General features: G+C 34.7%; 1 protein-coding gene across 5 annotated transcripts in view; it reads left to right on the plus strand.

The window, feature by feature from the left end:
* The first annotated feature begins 517 nt into the window (after positions 1–517).
* LOC149795564 (histone-lysine N-methyltransferase NSD2-like) overlaps positions 518–25758 on the plus strand; it is a 76497-nt gene continuing 51256 nt past the window's right edge. For 3 of the 5 annotated variants that reach the window (XR_016422356.1, XR_016422355.1, XM_089965392.1), the window contains exons 1-3: positions 518–604; positions 6053–7043; positions 18954–19655. Coding sequence is in view for 3 of the 5 variants with exons in the window: in XM_089965392.1 (XP_089821518.1) it covers positions 6077–7043; positions 18954–19655 (1669 nt within the window). In the remaining 2 variants the exon portion in view is untranslated. Of the gene's footprint in view, positions 605–701; positions 852–6052; positions 7044–18953; positions 19656–25758 lie in introns of those variants that run through there. The other 2 variants (XM_089965394.1, XM_089965393.1) reach the window with 2 other exon arrangements.

Below are 25758 nucleotides of genomic sequence, written 5' to 3' on the forward strand. Positions count from 1 at the left end.
AGACGGCAATTTATTTTTTATTAAATGTTTACAAATTTGTATAATGCATAGATCTGCTTGTTGATCATCTAATATGTTTGTCTCGCTGTTTATTTAATCTGTCTGACAGTCTGTGCTGCCAAACCTTGCAAAGAGTCTATACATCAGTAATGGTATTATGGCCTATGTACCAGATGGTTTGTAATCATTATTTGCATCCAACAGAATTGGAAAAACTTCTTTTGTTTAACTACATGCTTTAATATTTAATAGATCACTGTTGATATACAGTTTGTAAGTGATATTTAAAAGAGGTTAGTCCAGTTTATGGTAAAAATAGTTGTTTCAAGTCAGATTTAAACCTATAGAAACTTATAATATTTGTGTTTTATTTTAATTTCTTTCATTATTTGTTATTTAATACATCAAAATGAAAACATTTTCTTAATGGTATACATTTCGCGCGCACTCCCTAGTATTCGGCAATTTTCGACGTACTTTTCAGCCAATCTAATTTGATTATATTTTCCCGCCGAAAATTTCCGATTGTGGGTCACTTGGAGAGGGTTCATCGATGTGTTCCCAGTGATAGGAAGTGAGATTGCAGGTTTATAAATTTCTTCCGGTGAGAGAAGTTTGGTTACACAACCAATGCAATTGCAATATTTAGTTCAAATCTCCAGTTTTTTCGTGTATGTGTTTATTGATATTGTACTAGTGACGAATCGAAGTGTGTTTCAAATGAGACATCGGTTTGGCGCTTTCGTGTGTTGCTTTTATCGTGACAAAATGGCCGCTTGTGCACCCGAAGCCCATATTAGATCGTTTTGGAGATTTTAATTCCTAGGTGAAAGATCATGTCTGTAAACCTGGTATAAAATTATTTGTTGTTTATGCATACATTGCGACTGTTTAAATTGTCCATCTTTTTAGCTTTCATTGTATGAGTATGTCCATGAAACGTCTTGGTTATAAAAAAAAAAAGGGGGGGGGGGGTGCTGTGTAATAATCAGAAGCAGTATCGTCATAACTTGGTGTGCTTTTGAGCAAGAAATGGATGCACTTAACGGTGGCATTTTTTCAGTTCAAAAATTATAATCAAAAGCCTATGAAACACTAGTCCACAAACGAGATTTTTAAACGGGTATAATTTTCTGTGGAATGTGGCACTTTGTGAGGGGGACAAAAGAGTAAATTTTAAGTAGTATATGCGAGTACATGGCTGAAAAATGTAATTGTATACATGTATAATTAATATTTATAATTAAGTTTTACTATTGACACAGCACTTACATTTCTGTACTTTAAATATGAAGAAAGTCATTAAATTAACTTGTTTGGCTAAAAATATTTTCACATAAGGTAATGTTTACCTCAGGGTCCTGGTGCTATGCATCGTCCACTTACTTGAGTGCTTATAGCATTTTTTTAGATACAATCCCATGGAAGAAAAATCGCTTTAAAAAAAATCACTTTCACTTAAAATCCACTAGCCAGAGACAGGCAGCGTCTTTTGACAATGTCAGTAGAAAAATGGTGGATTTTGTTGGCTCTCTCGAGGTATCTTTCAGGACAATTATATACTTTTTTTGGGTTAGGACTGATAAGCAGCACACTTATAATACAAGAGGGGCCCAGTAATGGGTGTGTGTAATTCGGAATTTTAACATAGCTTTTAAAATTTTTCAGTCATATCACTACAATGTTTGCAGTATGGCAATTCATAGTGATGTCTAGCACTGGGGCATCATGCTACAGACATGTAGCTTCCTGTCCCACCCAGTTCCACCCAGTCATATTCTGGCACCAGGAATACCAGCAGTGTATCCCCTAGGGGTGCAAGACTCAAAAATCTCATTGGTGTGAGAACTGGTGGTCTGACTGAGTAAAAAAAAAAAAACTTTGTTATAAAAACTGGGGCACAAATACAAAATTAGGAGGGGGGGGGGCTATTAAGCACAAATGAGGGTAAAGGGACATACTGAATACCAGTCCTAACTCTAACCTCTTATTAATGCTGAGTGCCAAGCAAGGAGGCTGCTGGTAAAACTTTTAGAAATCTTTGGTATAAATCTGTCGGGGTTCAAACCTGCAACATCCCACATCCAAGATGGACTTGAACCGCTTAGACTACTGGCATGCATACAACCATTATGGGTTTTTTTTTCTCACTAAATTATGCCTTATGTGCAAACGAATGCGGATTACGCATTTTCTGTATGTCCCCCTCCAAAAAAATTAAATTTTCTTATTTTTATTGACATCCCATTAATCTTTCAGACCGTATTCTAGAAAAGATTGCTTCTAAAAGCCAATGTATCCCCCAGGGGTGTAAAATTGAGGTTAAAAAACCCAACCTTGTCAGAACTGGGGGGTCAAATAAAAAATGGGGGAGTCAAAACTGTACTGAAAAATGTTCAGCTTGAAATAGGATATTGCAAGTTACACAACATATTCTCTCTCTGTCTATAAAAATACAAATAAACCAACATACACAATTAACAACTGCATTGTCCTATTCAAATAATAATTTTATTTGCTATTCTTTTAGTTTAAAGTCGCACTTTTAACAGTCTCCTTATATACTTTTTGTAGCAATATTATAGACCAACAGATTACATATAAGCCAATACAAAAAGCCAGTTCTTTTAACTAAATGGCTGTTAATTTACTGCCTGTCATAAAATGTGTGCTATCATCGGCTTCATTGTACTTCGTCCTAGAGAACATTTATCCAAAAAGGCTAATGATTAATCTTCTTTCTAATAAGTTACACTTGAACTTTAAGATCTTTATTTTATTGCAGCAAGTTAAAAACCAACAAAATCTGCAATGACCCTCTGACTTTGTAATCTAAATAACGCTTTTGTCTCAGCAAGTTTACTGATTTCTTTGTTGTGAAAGAATGTCTTGGGTCATGATGTGTTCTCCAGGTATCTTGTGGCGAACAAGGGCAGATCTTTTTAACATTTTTAAACCCTGTCAAGAAAGAATTGTTAACCTTTGCAGTCTTCGCATTCATGCAATCAGATGTCACACCAGTAATCTTAATGGATGTGCCGTATTAAAGTCAAGGGAATTATTTCTCCATTTTCATCAAAATTTGATCAGTGTTCTGCTTCTTTCACTTTCTTTGCTAATGATTCTTAGTCCAAGACATTTTAATCTGGTGATCACTTTCTAAAGCAACAAGCATTGACGTTAAACATCTGGACGACATCTTAATGAGCTCAATAGAAATTGCATTAGAGCTCATTAGATCAGGGGAAGCTACTCCGTCATAACATTGCCAATGCTAGTCTGGTTTCCTGTTTCATATGATCCCTGTGTTGCAGTCAACTTGGATTACACTTTTTCTTTGTCATGGTTTTCATGTTTGCACTGGAGTTGTCTGGGCCTTGAGGGATGCTTGAGATTTTCTTTCCACCAGTAATTGGTTTTCGATCTCATGATAAAAATTTTCAAGCAGTATGATGAATAGAACTATTTTCTTGGTATGAAATGCTTATTTTTTCATATGCGAAATTTTTTGTTTTCTTAAAAGTACATGTAGTGACATGTAAAAAGTTTATCATTTAGGGGAAGAGATCATGTATGAACTCAAATATGAGACGATTGTAGTGTAATTTGATGTACATTTATTTTTCTCATATATAGAAAAAGTTTTTTCTTCTTAAAAGTAAAAAAAATATTCTTGCGAAAAGTTTGTTCATTGATCATGTTGGCATCACCAATGTCACAAGTTGCGATTTATTTTCCTTACTGACAATAAGATACACTATTTGGCAAGTTTTTTGTGTGCAAGATTGTTGGCTCCTTAAACTTGTATACAAGACCTTGGGTTTGGAGTAATATTCCATGAAAGGAAGCCTTAGAATTGATATAAAATGCGCTTGAATTTATTTATTGTTAGATAAACAAATTCTTTGTTCATATTGACAATATCATCTTTTAACAGTGTGTCATTATATCATAATCTGCTTATTCTGACATCTGGCCTGAGTATTGTATGTTATGAGGTCTTGGCATTTTTTTTAAAAAAAACAAATTTTTCTTTTGTGACATTTCTGTCAGTGGAGATTGACGGGATAAATGTATTTATTTACAATGATCTTTGTGGATAGTAAGTAAAATGCTTTATCTTTTAACTCATAGAATTAAATCCTTTGGAACACACACATTTTCAGTAGTAATCCCTGTCAAACACCTGGCCTTTTTTTTCTTCTTTTGGAAGGCAGCATTGCTCCACTGCTTGAAATAGCTTTTTAAAAAAATGGAGATTTTGTTGATCTGCCTAATAGTCATGTTACCGGGACTAAATACAAATGACCAACTTTTGAAGGCATTAACAATAACTGCTACAGTTGACCAAATGACATGTAGCATGTAAACAACTATAGCCACACACTATTTGTGACAGTTGTAGTGAATTGTTTAGTGACAATTGGTTATTGATGAAAATGAGGACTGCTAATTTTTTTATATGTGTTTGTTTTCTAATGGGACATGAATCGTGGATTTTATAACATGATCTCTGTTCATGGATTTCTTGTATACATGTACAGTACTTAACAGATTATGGATTGTACTACAGAAATGTAAGTTGTCGCTATACAAGTCTTTTTCAGACTAGTTTATCTTCATTTGATCAAAAGCACATATTTTTGTGCCCACTTTTATTATACACCCCCCTCCCCAACACACACACACGCACATAACCCAACCATATATTAGGTAAATGCGTCATTTTTTTTTTTTTTTTTGCTTGGTGAACTAAGTGCAGTAGACCTGCAATGATCACAAGTCACTTTTATATACAAAAAAAATTTAAGCTCACGCATGTACAATTTCATACCCTTCATATCAAACACCGCATTGTCTGCTGCTTGGTTGTGTATGCAGGTAAAGAAGAAACATGTCAGCTATTGTTTGAGCAACGATTGTATACAGAATTAATTGAAGACAATCACAAAGACGACTTACTGGCTTTACTCATGGATCAGTAACAAGTAACATTTCCAATGTTTATTTTGGCATAATGCTTCAAGAACCTGGTGATATTGTTAAATTTCAGAAGCTACACCACGATCGTATTAAAATTCATATGCGAACTCTTCCCCAGAATGATAATAAATGTTTTACACACTATTTCTCATACTTAGAAGAAGAAAAAAGTTCCTGATACGAGAAAAATACATGTAATTAAAATTGCAGGAACCACGCCACGTTCATATTAAATTCGAATTCATATGTGATCTCTTCCCCATAATGATGATAAACTTTGAACAAAAAATATTTTTTCATGTGAGAATGAATATACGAGATTTCGAGAACCATGCCACGACCACGTTATATCAGGGGTTGCACTGTATAATACAACATCATTCATATTTTTCTTCACATTTTTTTATTATGAAGATGACTTAAAGACTATCATTATTCCTAAAATGTATATTTTTAAAAATTGCTAGCTGAGGGAACTTGAAATGGGAGAAACTCCAAGAAACCACATCGATCTACACAGATTATATTTTAGTGCCATCATTCCTATCATTGTAACTGAGGAAAGCCCAGAATTGCAATGTTGATACCATACTTGCAGCTCTTTGTTATGTGGGCCATACCCACACAACTTGTATCCATTAAAAAATGTTATCTGATAGTAATTATAATAATGCAGTACAACCTGATATATTTTGCCTCACATTTCGATACTGTTTGTTTTATCAAGATGTCACATGGTCTGGAGCAGTGTGCTGATTGGACTGCATGCACTCCTCAGGCTGCATACTGAGAACAATCTATATCTCAGATGGAGATGTTTATTCTTATCAAGGTTTCTAAATAGAAATATGACAGGAGACAAGTAAAGTAGGTCGCTTTTTATATTTAAAGAACTCGTATTTTAAATAGTAGTTTGCAAAATAACAGACATGTGATTAGCGTGTTGGAGTAAAGATTTGCTGCCTGCCATAAATAATGAAAATAGTGTCTACAATAAACTGGCAGTTTTGTTTCAAGATTCTTAATTTTATTTTGAAATGTTTAATATAGAAGTTGTTTTTTTTTCCAGCACACAGAATGAGAGTGCTCTAGAATGGAGGTAGAGACAAACAAGCCTGTGCTGCCCACTCAGGAAGTGCAAGAAAGCCATGCCAAGGCACCACAAGTCAATGGCAATGATTCTCTATCACCCCCCTTTGGATATCGACATCACATGCCCCAAATAGCTATGATGTCACGGAATCCAAAGATTGCACAGAGTAAAAGCAGCGCCAAAGCAGAGGCGAAGTCTCTCCAGAAAGCCACTCTGCATGTGGAAGAAGCAGGGAAAATTATTCATATAGGATCAGATTTGGTTGAGGGGGAACACTTGCTTGAGAAAAATAATATTTCCACAAAGAAAACAGCAGAAGGTGAAAATGAACAGAATAATAGTGAAAAAGACTCTAAAGAAAAAAATAAGGCAGGGAAAGAAGAAAACTTAAAACAGTCTGAAGAAACTGATAAGAAAACTGCTGATAAACTGGTCATTGAAAATGTTGCCAAATCTGAAACTAAAAATGATAGAGAGAAAATAGCATCAGTTGAAAAGAAATCAGACAGCAAGAAAAAGTCTAAAGTAGAAATTACCTCAACAGTAGATACAAAAGAAAAACCAATTATCTCAATATCAGATGAAACTGTTGTTTCATCCAATAGGTCTAGAAGTAGGCGCTCATTGCAAGCTTCAAATGAAATTAAGAGTGTACTGACTTCAAAAACCAGTGAAACTGCTCTCAAAAAGGAGGCAGATAGTGCAGCACCTACTAGACAGGCTGAAAACAAAAGGCAGCGGAAACCCAAGATTGTTGAAACTGAACCCCAAGGGACTCTGCCACTTACAAAAGCAAAGGCTCCTACATTGGAGCCAGAAATTCCAAAGGAGAAACCTAATTTAGAAGCTGAGAAACCTCCTCGTTGGTTAGTTGGTGATTTAGTATGGTCAAAGGTGACTGGTCACCCATGGTGGCCATGCATGGTGTCCTATGACCCCTGGCTTGGCATTTACACCAGAATTCAAGGTAAATATAACCTAATTGCCTAATAAGGGCCATATTATATACATCATATGACAAAATAGCATTAAGAGAATGTATGCTGATTGTAATCCCTACAGAGAGAACGAGAATTGAGAAGTTTTTTGTTTGTTTATTTGTGGTTTGGGGAGGACAACTTTGAGTGACTTTTTTGTTCAGAAATTGATATTTGTCTTGATTATTATTAAATTTGTTTGTCTTTATAAACCAATAAAAAGGTGCAGGTGAAATTGTAATCCAAACTGCTTGGAAAGCAGTACTAATACCTCAATATGCAGTGATGTCATAAAATGTATGTGTATATAAATGATCCCTCCCATTTTGTGGAAAACCCTTGTACTTTTAAAATTAATGAACAAAGAAAATATAGATCACAATTGATCACAAACAAAATATATCATAATCCATTTATTTGATTTCGAACCTGTTGGAAGAATACCTGTCCACAAAGGAATAATTGTGTCATTGAGTGCCCTTTATAAACTGGTTTGACTGTGAGTGCCCTTTATATAGTGGTTTGACTGGATCTTGAAGCCAGTCAGAGCTCTTTTCAGGCAATGGTGGTATTAGCAGTTTGTTCTGTAAGTTTTCCTAAAACCATTAATGGATTCTCATCATGCTTGGCATGAATCACCTTGATGCTAAGACATTTTATTTAGCACATGCATGATTGCCGCTATTCACCATCAGAAAATTTGCATTGCAGTTTTTGCTTCGATTTTTTCATTTGCTTATATATAATAAACACCTTCATGGATTTTCTTTACGCTTGGGATTGATGAAGCTACGCAATTCACTTCGTGATATTTCTGCTTGCAGGACATGAAATTAATGCTAGTCCACCAAACTTGGGTTCATGTAATTGGAATAATTAAATTAAGTACAATCTTCCTTTGGTTGTGATTATAATTGAACATCACTGATAGTATGTGATTATAATTGAAGGTCTAGATTTGCATATTTTGTAATTAACTTGTAATTGACACCACTGTATATTGAGGTATTAGTACTGCTTTACTGCTCAATTATGAGTTAATTACAAAACCAAAGAAAATTTTGTTTTTTAATCCAAATAATTTATAAAAATTGAGAAAATGCACATTTATCGTAACTAATATGTGTTAGGCTAACAATATAGAAAGTAATATAGAATAGGCAGTAAAGCCAAAGTTTAGATAGGACAACAGTATATAAATGATTTTACTTGGTCTACTGTGGGATTCACACTTGGGTTCAGTTACAGTGTAATTGGTTTAAATGAGTGCTAAATTACAATTGCACTATATTTGTAGTTGAGTATCACTAATGTGTAATTGTAATTGAACAGTCATAACTCTAATTAAACTTTTATTGTAATTAATGAAAGTAATTGAACCATAGTGTGGTGTCCACTATCCCAAGACTAGTAAATACCTGTTGGACTTGTGATTTTCCTAAATAGAAAAGTCTAGTGGCTAGTAAATCTTTGTGTCTGGCAGTTTTATGGGAAAGAAGTGAAAATTTAGCAAGACTAGCAGATTTCTTGATCTACTAGTCCTTACAGCTGCCAAGCAATTTATGCTAAATTTTAGGCCTACACTTGCCCATTGATCTGGGAGTTATTGTTGCACTCAGGGAATATTTGCAATGAAGTTTTGATTCAAGCTTTTTCATTTGCTTATATTTTCCAAGTCACTTTATGGGTTTTGTTCATACCTAGGATGAATCACTATGATGTTACGAATTCATTATGCAACATTTTCCCTCAGCCTTCCAGGGCTCAATGTTCATGCTAATCTGCTGTCCGTCAGTTAGTGATTTTTGGCAACATATTTGTTTATTTTGTTCTCTGAGTACATACCAGCATCCTCCACTTGACAAGATACAATAAATGCTCACAGTGCAAATGGATAGGTGTAAAACCACTCGTCCACAAAAGGTTTGCAAAGACCATGACAATCTGAATTGCAGGTTGTCATTTCTTGTCCTTGAAAGTTCATGAAAAATTACGTTTTATTGAAAGGATTGTGAAACCATCTGAATTTAACATAAATGGAAGTTTGTTGTTTTTCTTTGGAATGTTTTCATTTTAAAAAGTCATTTTAAAATAAAAGTTTTTATGGATATGATGGTGTCTACCATTTGTCTAAGACTCTGTAAGTGAACAAAGGGAAGTTAACTCATGAACCGGATGTTTGTAGGATTGCACATGCATGATTGATTCATGTTCCAGTTATCTGCCTTTTTCTGCAAAGATTATATCCCTCTTCAAAGTTGTCACCTGTTAGTGCAGAGTTTTTATATATATATATATACATACATACATACATACATACTCTTTATTAAATTATTTGAACTTGCTTGATGCCTTGAACGGGCTCTTTTCAACCCACATGGCTCAAGAAGTCAGACTAAAGTCATGGTTTTAAAAAGATCCCAGTCAGGGCTGAGCAAATCCCATAGCCCGATGTCCCAGACTAGTCATCGTTGAAGTCGAGCAAGTAAAATTTTCCAAGTTGCTAGTCCGGGACAAGTGCTTTTTAAAAAGGTCGGGTTAGTCCTTACTTTCGTGCTTTAATCACTATATCTGCCTTTATTTGGCCCATCGTGCCCTCTGGGCTTACTGAATACTTGGTTCTACCCCTCTTCGTGTATACATTTACATCCTTTTACCGCTTGACTGCATATTGGGCTAAGTGACCAAATTATCAGCCAATCAAAACACGTCAAACAAAAGAAAGCCAGTATGATCAATTAGCAGTGTTGTAAGCGGTTTTGTTGCAATGAGTTTACTCAATCTAGATCATAACGAGCGGCTCACTATGATTTTAATCCAGCGAGTCAGTGTAATTAAATTAATGAAAGGTACTTTACCGACATCAGTGTTGGTTTCCTTTATGAACTGATTAAATGACAGTAATGATTCTTTAATTTATAATTGATTATACAGGTGATTAACTTCCATGTGCGATATTGTGTTTGAAGCGAAACAATTATGCTAATTAATGAGCTGTTTCAGTTTGTATTTAAAAGAGAAAATTGATGTTATGATCACTTTAGAAGTAGTTGTCAAGCAAGCTGATAGTTACTCTGTGGATGAAATGAGTTTGCTAAATTATTTTCGCAAGTAAGGTAATAACGGCGAAGGTAAATTTGTTTGAAAATGGAGGGATAAAACGTAAGACGGATACTGAGTGTGCTGTAGCTATTTCTGAGTGTGAATGAGGATTTAGTTCAGTGAAATTAATCAAGACTTCTTTAAGGAATTCCTTAAACCAAAAGAGTTTACAAATGCTAATGAACATTTCTGCAAATGGACTAGAGCTTGAGGACTTTAACCCAGACACAGCTGTCAACTGCTGGCTTAGTGCTGGTGCAGGTGGCAGACATATACATGGACATATTTTCAAATCCATCATCTAAAACATACATACATGAACCTGAAGAAGCCAAATGTATAACAACCAATGCTTTTGAAAAATTAAATTCTTTTAAGAAATAATTATGTTGTATATCGTTTTGTTTTTTTTCTTCTATGGATTAAGCACATGTGTCTCATCAAATCTCGGAAAGTGATTACTATTTTGGGACAAGTGAAAAATAAGGTGGGACTAGTGACGAGTAAGGTGGGACCAGTGAAGAGAAAGGTGGGACTAGTGAATTTTCTGAAACCACTTGTCCTGGACTAGTGGTTTTAAAAAAAATTTGCTCAGCCCTGCCAGTGGAAATGAACACAAAGCATTTGCTTTCTCAGTAAGAAACAGGGTTTGTAGAGAACCTTGAAAAGCGTTGAAGAAACAACTCTTCCCTCAGTGCCTTGAAAATTAAAAATATTGCCTGGGTACCTTGATAAGTCTTCATTTTCATGAAACCAAAAGGAAATAATAAGGTTTCTTTTTACAGAATTAAATAAAAAGGAAAAGGAAAAAAAAACAACAGAAAAAAAATTATTGCTAAGTTTCTGCCGGAACAAATTTCTCCACAACTGGCCACTGCAGAGTCATACATTTTGAACTTCCGATTGTACAAAGCCCAGATGTAACTGGTTAAAAGTTGGGATATTGAGAGCTTTCTCAAAGACCTTTGCAAAATGCAAATTATGCCAGAAGGATATTGATTTGCTTGCAATGTGGGTGATCATGCTCTATGGTCACGTGTGACTGGGGAAAAACCAAGCTCTTGTCATTTTTGATGAAAGGTGTCTGTGAACACAGAGATTCAAGTTTTAAAATAGAAACTGTATATAGTTTTAATTTGGGATTGAGTGGAATAGGACAGATTATAATTGCAATGAACATGATAAATCTAAAAATATAGAATACAGCTGACCTGAGAGAAATATTAATATATATAATATGAAATAGTTTAAAATATCCATGCACTGTTTTTAAATAAGCGATATAAAAAAACAAATATCTTAACTTTTTTGTTTATTGGAATGAGCGAAGAAAGGAAGGTACTGAAAAAGACATTGAGACGTCAGCTGATAATGATGACTATTCATTGAAAGCAAAGATCCATAGGAAAGTTTCCTTTATCACAACAACAAAATAATTTGAGGAAAAGTGAAAAGGACAAAATCGCTAAACTTAGAGCTCTTGAAAAAGAACCGAAAAATTCACTCTAAAATATTTTGGACTTTGTCAGTAGTATATAGTGTGGATAGAATAAAATTAGCTTTGTTCAGTGACTATCTTATTCTAATGCCCAGATGTAGGAAGTTTAATATTAATGGGAAAGATATCAATAATCGTACTGTTGACTTATGTTTTATTTTTGGTTTTTAAAAAATAAGTTTGCAAGAAATGTTCTTCGTATGGAGTAATAGTAAGTATTAACTTGTGTTTAAATACAGTTTCATTTATGTATCCTTTAAAGTTTATGCAATATCGCACCTTGAAAAATGTGATTTTGAACCTTGAAAAAAAAACTTGAAAATTTTGAAAGAAATAAGCTACTAACCCTGAAGAAAACTATCGTGTTGCTGCAATGGCAGACCTGCCAGCTATTATGATTTTGCCACAAGTCTTACTGAAATTTACCTTAAAATAGAGACTTCAAGAATAAAGCACAAATTATAGATACACGATTGTTTCTGGTAAAATTCTGATACTGGCATGTCTGTGTTTGATTTGAATCTGGGTTTTATATTAGATTTTGTGGTATTGGTCAGGGAATCAGACCAACTTGTCCTTGGATGCTTTAAACTGCACATATTTTATGATGTAAAAACACTTTATTTGAGCAAAATGCCCATACATTATGAGACATTTTTATATTTGGGTGTGGGCTTCAATTTTCCTGTTAAATTTGTGGAATTGTAGGGGTAAAGCTAGACTTGAATTTTAGGGTGAAATTACATCTTTTGGACAGAACAGCGAGAAATGAGAGCTGAACAGAGAGAAGTGGGAGCAAAGCAGGATGTTATTTATATATAGTACTAGTATTTTTGTTTTTATTCTCTTATTTGGATTATGCCCTTTATTTCTGAGTATACTTACCTGCATTAAACATTAGTATTTAGCAATATTTCATTTTCAAGTAGAAACTTTTGGAGTTGTATGTATATTTTCCCATTTTGTACACATAAAATTTATCTTCATATGCAGTGTTTTTTGGCCACCTAAAAGGAGCACTAGATGCTGTACATTGTGATGAATTTTAACTGATAGGAATAACTAGATTACATTATTGCAAGTTAATAAAAATGCTTAATCAACTACCCTTAAATAACTTTCTTTTTTCTTTATGAAAGTTCAGCCAAAAAAAAAGTTGTAGACTTGTTTGAAACACCCCCTGTAACACGTACACGAGAGCAAATGCATGTCTTTATACTCTATTGTTGATCTGAATTTCTTTGTTACTGATGAAATGTTACTGTAACTATTCCTGTTTTATGAAGCATTAAGATCTGCATAGGAATGAAAATGAAATATTTCCAACTAAATGAAAACAGCCAACTTGTGAGTGCATCTGTTGTTACATAGCTGCCAACCCTCACGAATTTCTACAGGATTCACGCTGTATGCCAAAAAATTCATGAATTCCCCAATTACCATATTTACCACATATGTTGGGACACAATAGAATAATATTTTTTTCCTGTCCCAGAACTTATGGTGAAACATTTTTTTCACTTTGTTCATATGTCCCAAGATTTAAGAAAGAAAAAAAAATTGTATTGCATTTCTGCTTGCCCTCCCCCACACTGCACATTGCAATAAAATGCTTAATTGATAATAAAAGGGAAAAAACTAACCTTGTGTTATCATTTATTCCTTTTTTCAACATGAGCATTAAAGAATAAAATATATCCACGAAATCCGTATAAGTAACATAGGATTCCATACTGTAGCGTGTATCAGTTATATGTGGTTGTGCTCAAAGGTTGAACATGTTATCCGACTGAAAACTTAAGCCAACAAAATCACAAACAAGATGGAGATAGTCAACCGATATCTTGAAGACACTATTCACACATGACATGGTGTTGGGTGCAAAATAATCAAGATTGAATTATATCCAGGTCTACAGTATGACAGTATCTCGCAACTAAAAATCATCGTTTGAAAACACATTCACTTGAGTGCAAGTGACAATCTTTTCACCAGGTTGGGTTACAAAATTATCTTTACTATTTACCCGCAGACACCAATGCTCCTTTGTATTAATTGTAACCACAGATGCCAAGCACATAGAAGCCCTGGTGGTGAATAAACACGACTGGCAGCAAACAGTTAACTCCTTCTTTGAACCTACAGACAGGACATCAAAGACAAAAGGTTATTTTTATTACAAAGCAAGCCAATCTCAGAAGCCGACTTTGGTTACTTTTTTTGTAAAGGGTATCAATACAAAGGTTATTTTATTGCAAAGCAAGCTGACATCGGAAGCTGACTGGATTCTGTGAAGTGAGCCGATTTTTTATATATATATATATTTTTTTTGTTGGATATACAAAGACGGCCGAGATATGGAAGCAAACTGGGGTTCCTTTTCAACTGTATTCACTGCAAATGTTGAAAATAAATTGAATCAATGGAACAAATTTTAAAGTGGCACAATATAGTGCTTTGTGCACGGATGTCGATGACCCAGCATTGATCACATTCCTGGATGGACTGATGATAAGATGGGTGTCAAAAGTGTGAGAATTAGCAAGACTAGTGCTGATTTGAAAATATCTGAATTTTTCACGGTATGAGAAAGCAAAAAAAAAATATGTACCAAAAGAATAGATCATACGTGTGCAGGAGAAGGGTTGTGTTTATGAGATGCTGCTGCAGTAGATTAAAGAGTTTTATCTCAAGTACACAGTTTTATAATTTTTAAAATAAAATTTCAGTTGGAGTGCAATTTCCGACATGTAATTTTTGAATGATTTAACTCTTTACCTTCTGCAAGTACTTGCTGCCCTAGCTACTAAGCCTGATAAGCAGCCTGCCTTCTAGCAGCTGTTTGTAGGCTGAACCCCAGAGCATCATAATAGCTGCCTGAGTGAGTACTTCTCGAGTTATTTACATGCTGTATACATTTTCTGTATCAATTTTGTCCCATGCAAACTATGTAATTTAATGAAAAATAAAATTTTAAACACTTACCAATGTTTTGTGCCACTCATTTCCACCAACAAGTACATGTAATCCACAGGAATCAATGTTTATATTCACACATTTATCGTAAAAAAATATATCTCAATATATCTGTGTTTAAAATGTATATTAGATTACATTTCTCACCACTATTTTGCACACCAATGTGTCCACTATTTTATTGCAGATTTGGTAATTTTGTATGATACGGTCTGAAGCAAAAGAAATCTATATCCCTTGCATTTTCTTCTAAAATAAATGCTGGCCCTGAAACTGCTGTAAAGTTGTCCATATTTACCGGTCTCACGTGTTCCGACCAGATTTCGCGTTTCATCCTCGGATTCAGATAGATCTGAAATGTCAGGTGTCGAAACAGGACTTATACTAATGTCAAATCCTTCATCTTGAATCTGGTTAAAATTAATATCATCACTTTCAAATCCTTCAAAACTTCCATCAGAATCGTCGTCAGAATACATGAATGTTGACATTTTGTTTTACTGTCACCATTGACCTCGTTTTCAATAGAATTTCCTGCTTATATGCTGTAAAACTACTAATAGAATACGTTCATCATTTTATGTAAGGACTATCTTCATTGGCTAAATATTATAAAAGAGAACTGATATTTGTAATTTCATCCAATACAAAGTTTTGATATGAAACGTGTATATGCGTATCGGGGGTTTCCCAACCCTTGGCCGGAAATGCATGTATGAGCCAGCCGGGACAGAGAGAGTATTATTAGCAGCTTGTATGTGCGTCTCGGGGGTTACAATGCTATTTTTATGGTCGCATATATGCGTTAGCAGAAGGTAATGAGTTAAAAGGTGTCACACAACCTATGACTTTAAAAACAAACGATGCATCCCAGAATATACAATGCACACACAAAATTAATTTATGGTGTACCAACATATATGGTAAATACGGTAACTATTTTTATATTTTCCCATTAAGTGCTAGTCATGATATCAGCCATTGCCAAAATGGTTTGGCACTGCTAGTTGTGATATTCGTAGAACTACAGCCGATTGGTACCATTGGCCAGGTAGCAAGCATTTTAGTGTATTTTAATCGATATGTATAAGAGAAGTTTTACAAATGCTTTTGAAAGAAACCTGAGCCTGACTGGAATTTTTCTCTGCGCTTGTGGTGCTGACACTGATTTGAATTTTGGTTTGGCATCGCATCTTCAAGAGGTTTTCACCACCAAGGAAAAAGAAATGTACTGCACAAAGAGTGACATTTAGTTTGGAATATACCAAACATTTGCCGTGCACTCAGCCATCAAATACTGTTATACATGATGCTACACATTTTAGCATCGGGCATGGTAGAGATGATGTGAAGAAGCACATTGGTAGCAAAAAACACATAAAGGTTGGGAAACTACATGAAGACAGCTTTTTCGAGTGTTCGAATTTTTTAAATTGAAAGATTACCATATATCACAATTTGCTAGAGTTTCCGCACATGCACCTACAGGGTTCAAAACTAACTTTTTTTAAACTAGTCAAGCGGACTAACAGGACAAAAGACACACTAGTCCGCAGCAAAATCCATTAGTCCTCAAAATACATGTACGTAACACAACAATAAAGATTCATATTATACACATTATAAATTATATTGATTTGCCATCAGTTTGTGATTATGCATTTCTGATGGATTTGTGATTTGGTTTCATGATATACTATTGTTTCCAACCATAAATTGGAACATCCAACTACAAATTGGCTTTTTGTTTTCATCCTCCGTTTTTGAATGCTCTCTGCAGCCGCAGCAAAACATGGTATTTACTTCATGGTTAAAGTTAAGCCATGGCCGACCGCATTTCCACTTCTCTAGAAAAGTTTGGTTCCTACTTTCTTTATCATACTGTTTGTCGCGTTCCCTTTTGTCCTCATTATTGTCAGTCTTCAGCCTTTTGGCCGATTTTCCACACCTTGTACAAATCGCCACATTGTTCTCTTTGCTTTCTTTGTTTAACTATGATCCTTGTCAGGGTGACAATAACACCTTGTACACCATTTGTAATGCTTAATATAAAGTACCTAGGTGATCTGGATTTACATACAGGAGTTGCAACAAATTCAATAACTAAAAATAGCAAGTTATTTGCCTGCATTTCTGTTATGAAATTCATTAAAAATATCAGGAAAGCAAACTTTAAAATAATTACATGCATTCATTTTTTATTAGTCAGACGGACTTGTATTGGAAAATATTTATTAGTCCGTGAGGAAAACTATTAGTTGCGGACTAACGGACATACGTTAGTTTCAAACCCTACACCTACACCACTAATCATTCACCGTTTGGCATTTTGTCTTCTGGATTAATACCATTTTGTAATTAAGCTACACTGCAGTTAAAATATTTTCACCTCCGAGTATAAAGATTTGTATTCCACAAAAGTGAAGTTTAGATTTGAGTTCACCAAAATTTGGCCTAGCATTCAGCCATCAAACATCGATGTATGTTGTGCCTTTCACACAGTAGTGTGCTGAGAATTTTACAATTTCGAATGTGCACAAGGGCTAGTATTGTTGCTTACAATTTCCCCGTCATACATGTACCATGTAGTAATATTATAAGTATATGTATGAAAGATAAATTGTTAGCAACAAAACGAGCCATTTGAAGCATGTGGCATAATGTGATGCAATAGCACCCCCAGCAGATTTCAGTTTTGGAGTACTTTAATCCACCTACTTAAGTCCTGCATACTACAACTTCTGAAGCATTGTTTGTGAGCTTTCTCAGTTGGAGAACAGTGACATTGAAAGGTTATTTCCAATTGTAAGGAAAAATAAGACTAGCTTAAGTGCCTCCTTAGGTGCTGAAAATTTGCACCAATTTTAGTCGCCAAGATTTACCAGCAGGCAAGAAACCTGAACTGTTTTGAAAGCAAATTTACCATAGCCTAATTGAGGACAAATAGCGTGAAGTTTGTGTATATCAGTAAATTTGGCTGCAAATAAATTTGTACTTGTAGTCAGTGTAAATAATGTTTTACTTTTATTTTGGGATTTTCATACAATGCAGTACTGACCATCAAAGTGAATGGAGTAAGTGTCATATAATTTTTCACTAATTGTGTGAAAAAGTAACCAATTTTTATCGCACTTTTCACTGATTGCGAATCTGGAGGGTTGGCAGCTCTGTTGTTAATGTAACCATGCACATTCTATGGTTTTATTATTTGTCTACATCCATTTAGTAACATGTATTGGTTGAATAGTGTTGTCTTTTTCATATATTTTCACAAAAATGAGTGGAAAAAAATCGGGCCTTGTACTGGATAGAAGAAAAGTGTTATGTTGTGCAATTTGAAAAGTGCTCTTAGTTATAGTCCGTAAAAAAATTCCATAACATAACATTGACCCATATGTTTGGGACCTACATAATTGCTTTCTTTGAATTGAATATTTTCCTAATTTTCCCAAATGCTTACGAAAACAACCAGACAGTGATACTTCCGGATATTTCCCCCTGACAAGTTCACTTGATGATTTCAAATGATTTTATGAAGAAAATAGCGTATACGGGGTAGTTAAAATGTTCAGGTCACTGATTCTATTTTTGAAACACAATTTGTTATTTACATACTTTTATTTAAATTTCAAAATAAGACATTTTTTTATTTTTTTTTTTTTATCATAGCTTGACAACTTGAGGAATTCAGCCAGTGATAATTGCTATAACCAGACATATATAACACATCCTTGTGGAAATAGCCAGTGATAATTGCCATAGCCAGACATGTATAACACATCTTGCTATACCCTATTTGTGAAAGGGTTAATGGTCAATCATCTATCAAAATACATACCTGTGAATGTGCAAGAGTTTTTCGGTGCAGCAGAAATCGACACTTGCTGTTTGATGGCTTGATACCTACATTTCACTTTGAGCTACAAAACAACGCTGGAAATAACTGGCTATGGAGAGGGAGCATCTCAAAAGCTTTGGTCACTCAGTGTGCATCTTTATTAATAAAAAAAAACAGAGCAAAGTCATATTTACTTTCTTAACATAAAAAGGCGAAGATTTCATTTTGTAAGCAGTTTAGTAGCCCACTTCACCAGGTAGCATGAGCCCTGGGTTGGTTGTAACAGCACGTTTGCTGAATAAACAAAAATTGAAACATGACAAAAAGTTACAGAAAGAGTTCAAAGATACAATGTAGAAATATAGTAGGATTGTGTTTTATAATTATTATCATGGCACAAATATTTTCAACAAAAGGAATCTGCCATCATCAGTTTATTGATTGGTTGTACCCATTTTCGCTGATTTAATGTTTCTCTTTTTGCAGGAAGGCAACGACAGTATCATGTGCAGTTCTTTGGAGATGCTGCAGAGAGAGGGTGGATGAATGATACATGTACTCTACCATTTGAGGGCAAAGAAAAATTTGATGATTATGTTCAAGAGACCTTAGCAAACTGTAAAAAGAGTGAGAAACAGAAGCTTCAGAAATCATTTCAGATCTTGCCATCAAGATTAAAGGCAGTCACAATTGGTATACAGGCAGCTGAAGTGGCTTTGCCTCTGTCGAGAAATGAACGCAAAGCAAAGTACACATTTACTTATGAACTCCCAAAATCAAAGGGGAAGGGAAAGGGAGTGAGTAAAGATGGTGCAGAAATAGGTACCACTGATATCAGTCATATTGAAATGGGGAAAATATCAGATTCCCATGAGGAAGAAATAGATTCAGGGTCAGCAAAAACCAGGAAGAGGAAATTAAAAGAGCTTGCATCTCCAGAGACCCCACAAAAATCAAAAAAGCGGAAAATTGAGACTCCAAGTAAAACTGTTACAAGTCCAGTATCTAGGCCCCCAGTAACATCAGATGGCTCCTTTGAAGTGTTCTGTCAGAAGGAAGGGGACAATGTGATGGCAGAACACCCGGAATTCAATGAGCAAATGCTTAAAGAATATTTGGAACAACAGTGGATCATGATGAGTCAAAAACAGAAGTCCAGATACAAGAGCAAATATGAACATGAAACAGGTAGGAAACATTTTTAATGCTAAAACCAGCCCTATCTGGCTAAATATAAAGTTCCAGTACCCACATTTGTAAGATCCACTTATGGAATGTCATATTCCATTGCGGTTTGTTTGCTTGTTTGTTGTCGTCGTGTTTTTTTTTTCTTTCTCAAGAAGACTGGTGAAAAGAGTGCTAAGCTCACATCCAGTATGGTGACCATGTCAGCTCTCGTGAAAATTTGATATTGCTACTCCACCTGAACGGATGGTCATGTCGTAATTGGTTTTCATGAACAGACTTCTTGAAACTTGTACTTGAGTTAAAATAAAAATTATTTTGATCTGGTGTACAAAATGGTCGTGTCATCTTAAAAGAAATATGTTACTGCCACTTAATATGTGGTCATATCAGCATAGGGGTGTCATGACGAGAGTTCCTATGTATGTATTGATTTGACCATCGCTTATTCTGGAGTAGGAATAAAATTTGAATGATATCCATAATGATGGTTATGCTGAATGTTTCAGTAAGTACCATCTGCAGGACACACGGTACTAATTATACGGAAGAACTGTGAACCAGTCTAGAAACGGGTGAAGAAATAATAGAGTATTTACAGGTTTGGTGGTCCATAATTGGTTAATAATGAAAATTAAAATTTTAGGAAAAATATCTTTTGAGAGCTTATCCTATATGTAATGTAAAAAAAATATTGACAAATTTCTACTGATGCAACTTTAGCATTTTTACAGGCTTGACTCAGGAGTACTCAATACTGAAAGTAGCACCTGATTCATTTGGTGCAGAATCAATAACACGTGTTTCATGCACATGTATGTAAACAAATTGCGGCGGGTCATATGGTGTTCTCCACACATAAGCTTGTACCAAGGTTAGATGTGCACGAAAAATTATAGGTGTTATTATCAGCACCCATAAATTTTAAGTTATTGAATTTTGAATATGATAGTGTTTCCATATGTTTACCATTGGAGTGGAATTAGTACCGTGAGTCCTGCATGGTACAGAGATGCAGCCAGAGTGCAATCACACAAAATTTATAGTTGTGTATATGAAAATGCAGTTTGCAATTTTTATTTAGCTTGGGTACTTGTGACAGAAATCGTCTTTTGAGGTCCTGTAGCACTTGTTATGACATGTCTTTGTTCAGGTAGGCAACTGTTTACTTGGCTGGGTACTTCGGCTTGACATAAATGGTTGTGAAAGTAAATTTGATTGGCACATTTGGCCCTTGAACAAGTATTCTGTCAGTTTTAATCTCACATTCATCAAGAAGTTTTACAAATGCAATTTAAAATACTGGCTACGTAGAAAACCTAAAATTGCTGACTTCAAGCACGATTTATTTTCAGATGACAATTTTTTTTGTCAAATACTGGCTGATAGATAGCAAAAATGATAATGATTTTTAAACTTCTGAAGTATATTAGATTATTAGAGCTGAAAAAGTCTTACTGGAAATAAGTGATTTTGACCCCAAAAATGATGTTGAATGCTATTTTGTTCACAGGGCCTCGTAAGTACATGTATGATTCATAGGTAAATTGTAAACAATGACATGATGCCTAAATGTTGAAAGACAGAATACCAAGCCTAATTAAAATGCATTCAGTTGGAAAGTACAGTGCATGTTTACTTTATTTTATCACACAGTTCAGCAGTGAGGGATCTTGTAAAAACTTTCTTGTTGTCTGTGGGATAAGAAAAATTGAATAAATACAAATCTAAAAAGAAATGAAAAAGTAAGGGTACTCATTTGATCAAAATACCTCCATCTGAACATGTGGAATATGGCAGTGATGTTCTTATAACCCTAATATGCCATTATGGAACAGAAAAAGAAATTTGGCATAGTAGTCATCAATGCACTACTTTATAGATTTAAATTGCAAAAATGTATAAAATATTTTTAGATCAATATAGATATAAGCAGTGACTCCTAAAAATGCTCAATCTGACATAAATTTCTGTAGATTTAAATTGCAAAAGCATGCAAGATATTTCAGATCAATTTAGATATAAGTAGCGACTCTTGGAAATGTTCAATCTGGTGTACATTTCTGTGCCATTTGCACAATAAGAAGTTATTTACCTCTTTTAAAAAATCCTGTTACACAAGGGTTGCACATGCAAACTTTAAGTGACACTTCGGTACTTGAATTTGCCACCACTATTTCTAAGGTGGCGCTATACAGTTTCGCATTTTGCATAGGGTTAGGATTTTAAAGAAAAAGAATTTGCCCAGCTCTCCTCACTGGTTATACTGGCTGTTTAAAAAAGACCTTGTATATCTTAGGTATAATGCAAAGAACCTTTAATTCCCTTTATTTTGGTGTATGATTGATGGGTGTACTATGGGTTATAGAGTATACAGCTTGGCCTTACTTCAAATGTGCACCTTTCAAAAAAGTGCTAGCTCTACTTGGTCATTTTCACTTCCTGAACTTCAGAGGTCAATTGTATAAAAAAGAGCCGATAACTTTTTTTACATTTTATATATTTGGTAATTCATTCATTGCACTTTCAGAAGCTGGTATTGTCTTGTCTGGCAAAATTCATTTTCCCTATTTTAACAGCTGCTATGTATAGTGCACTTTAGACTAATTCAGACTGATTTTTTAACACAAGGGAGCAGTCATTTTAGTTAGCAGTGTACTTAATCATGTAAAATTTCCAAAAGTACAATATCCAAAAGAAATATCATCCACATTACATTAATGTAGCATAGAGATATGCCAACATTCTCTCCATTGTGCATGTTTTAAATGTGAACTACTTCACCTTACATATGTCACTCTCTCAAAAGTACATATTATCTGGTGAGCGCCACCTAAACAGAACAGTTACTGAGTATCTATGTCCATGAGATGCTTATTGAAATACTATGCAATTGAATTGTGACAATGACATGAGCCAGTTGCCTTGTTATGAGAGTTTGCTTCCAAGATATTCTGTCACTTTTCTCATACTTTTACATGCCAAGTGGTGCTGTTGTATATTTGCAAGATCAGTACTACTACACGAAGAGAAGGCAAATACACACCTCTGATTTGTGGGGCCTCAAGTTGGCAAACTCTAAAGGTGACAATACGGGTTAGAGCTGAAACAAATAACTGAATAGTGGAATGAGAATACCTCTTTTCAAATATTCTTAAATAAATTCAGTATTCATTCACTTAGACTGAGGAGTTGTGCACCTAAAGCACTATTAGTAAATGAAAGGAAAAGTATTTATCACACCCATTTCACTTCTCCTCAGTCAGCTCAAAGTGAAAACTTGTGTAATGCAAACTGATCTCTCACTGATTCTGTGCTAATTTTCTTGTACAATTGACCTGTTTAGCCACTTAACTTGTACTGGTCACTTTATGCAAAGTTTATATAATACATACATTGATTACCTACTTACTAAAATTTATTCAGCTAATTGCACTTATTGAGTTTGTACAATGGCAGACAAGCAGCTTTCCAGTGTTTAGCATCCAAATATCTTTTGTTACATGCAGTTCAAAATGCAAAGCAACTTAGTGGCTTCATCACTAAGTATAAGACCTACATACACTATTGTGAGCTTGTTGAAACCTACTATATTACAAGTCACATGGGTCATGTAGGCATTCAACATTATTTCAGTATTGGGTGTCAGTTTTTAGAATTTAATTCTACATACCTATAAGTGGCAAGTATTCACTTCATATAGCTTTAAATTCCTTTAGAAGATCATTGTTTAGATGCCCCGAGAGGTGCATACAGCAAATGTTAAAGTACGTACACATTTTTGGACAAAATGAACCTAAAGGTGTGGTCCAGTACAATCCGTATTGAATGTCACATGCTGTGATGTCACAGTGAAAGCTATGTATATTGATAAACAGATTTCTACTATCCTCGATTGTGACAATTCCACTCAATACGCTCTTATTTTGACCCAAGTTTAGTAGATGGCCACCATTGTAAAGTCCATAGCAATAGCTGATTTTCTTATGGAAGTTTCAGGTGACAGTTAAGGTGCAGAGCATTCAATAATTATGATTGAATAGACTTTGGTTAAAGAAAACTAGTGTTAACTTTTAAAAGAAAAATTTATATTTAATTTAAAATTAGTAGATGCACTTACATGACCCATGTGACGTGTACTATGATTACTGTCCCCATAAAAATGGAAATAGAGACACTTTAAATAAAAACAGCGGTAATTGCCTTCTGTATAAAAATAGTGGAGAAATAATGGACTATGTTAGTCACCAAAAATTTGCCACAATTGCAAAAGGCTTGATAACATGCCAGTTGATTATTATGTCGTATTGTGTAGCAGTAACAAAATACCCTCAATTTCTTTCTTTTTTAAAAACAAAACTGTTGGACTAAAACAGGTAAAATATCCAATTTGTTAAAATCTTATATACCTTTGCCCTAAGGTAGTAAATCCAGTACCCACCCAGCTTAGCTGAGGAACTATTACAGATATTCTGTTGCATGCATACATACAGAGGTCGTGGAAACACTTAATGGCGCATATTAGGATGCAAATTTGTTATCTTTGATGCAGAAAATCACTAATGCAGAAGTCTTCCATATGCACACATTTGCTGGGTGGCAATTTCAAAGGCTTACCTGTCCAGCTTCAACCATCAGCTGAGTGGGAAAATGTGTTGATCAGTTAATCATTTTAGCTGTGCTGATATTTACAATGAGAAAATTTGGTTGCTCAAAGATAACAAGAAGAGCGTGTTGTCCATATTTGAGTTCATCAAAAGAAATGTGAAGCAATAGCTGAGCAGAGTTTCCACTCTTCAACTAGCTGATGAATTATGGGAAAATGTGTTGATTTTTACAGTAACCGAATTCAGAGGCAAGAATTATGTGTGTGGTCGTTACATTATAAGAATACATCAAAGTGTGTGATGTCTGGCTTAGTGTTTGGAATAAAACCTTTCCTCCTTGGGTTGACAAAATTCATTCTTACTCTGATGGACAGGTAAGAGCTACATGTCAGTGATGCCAAGAATTTGGAATTTGTAAAATTAAACTCTGGCAACCACTGTTTCTTTTCATATGGACATTTAGCCACTCCATGTATGCCAAATAGGCTTCTGGAAGGGGACTGCAACTTTTGCTGGTGGGACTTCTATTTTTGGACTCTTCAGATTGTATCAAGACATATGTATATGGTCTCATAGCAATAGACATTGCTATTATGGGTTTGTCTTGTCGACTCCATTTTGAATGGCTCGTGACAGTTTACTTTACATGGATCTTTCTTGTAACTGGCATAGTCTGTTCTGGTGGCCTAAGCGCAGACATGGTTTTTCTCCGCTTTAAAGTGGAATTCTTTTCTCCTGACTTGCACTAGATTTTTCTTCATATAGTTTGTTTTGTTTTTTTATCATCTCCGATCCGTGGTTTTTAAAACAGAATGTCTGGTCCCATTCTGCAACAACCCTTGTAAATTATTCATTTTGTATATTAGCATGCGACTGTCATAAAGACTATTCTGATTGGTCAAAGGTTTAAATTCATCCAATGATTCTTCATGTAATGGAAACTGATGGCAATGGAAAGAAGTATGCTTGCAAAACGTGGTGTCCCGAGTTGTTCAGAGACCATGACATGAAAAGTTTAGATAAAGGTTTTAAAAAACATGGGAATGGCTGGAGCGAAAAGTTGATGGAAATTTAGTTGGTCAGTTTATAAGAAAACTGAATGCTAGAGGACTGGCATTTTGTAACCTCTGCAATAAAGATCTGAATTATGGTAATTGTGGTTGGAACAGTTCGGAACAATAGACGGCATCTGGAAAAAGTGTAATTAATTACTATAAAAAGGATTTCTTGCATGAGCCTTCTGTCAGAATATAGGTACTGCATGTTGCCAAGCAGCAGCTTGAAAGGAAAAAGGCTGTCATTGAGATGGAAAAGAAACGATTGCACAGTGAGTCAAAAAGTCAAAGAGAGAAGTATAATATATTTGCTGCAAAAATTTAGAAATTACTTTTACTTAATTATGATGTAAACACTGACATGCAGATGAAATAAGCATCAATAGTATTGGAGAACAAATTATGTGACAATAAATATTGTGAAATTATTGAAGTCTAGGCGAC

This window comes from Sinohyriopsis cumingii, chromosome 7 (genome assembly GCF_028554795.1).
Source record: "Sinohyriopsis cumingii isolate HCF-2022 chromosome 7, ASM2855479v2, whole genome shotgun sequence".
In the NCBI taxonomy this organism is placed as follows: Eukaryota; Metazoa; Mollusca; class Bivalvia; order Unionida; family Unionidae; genus Sinohyriopsis; species Sinohyriopsis cumingii.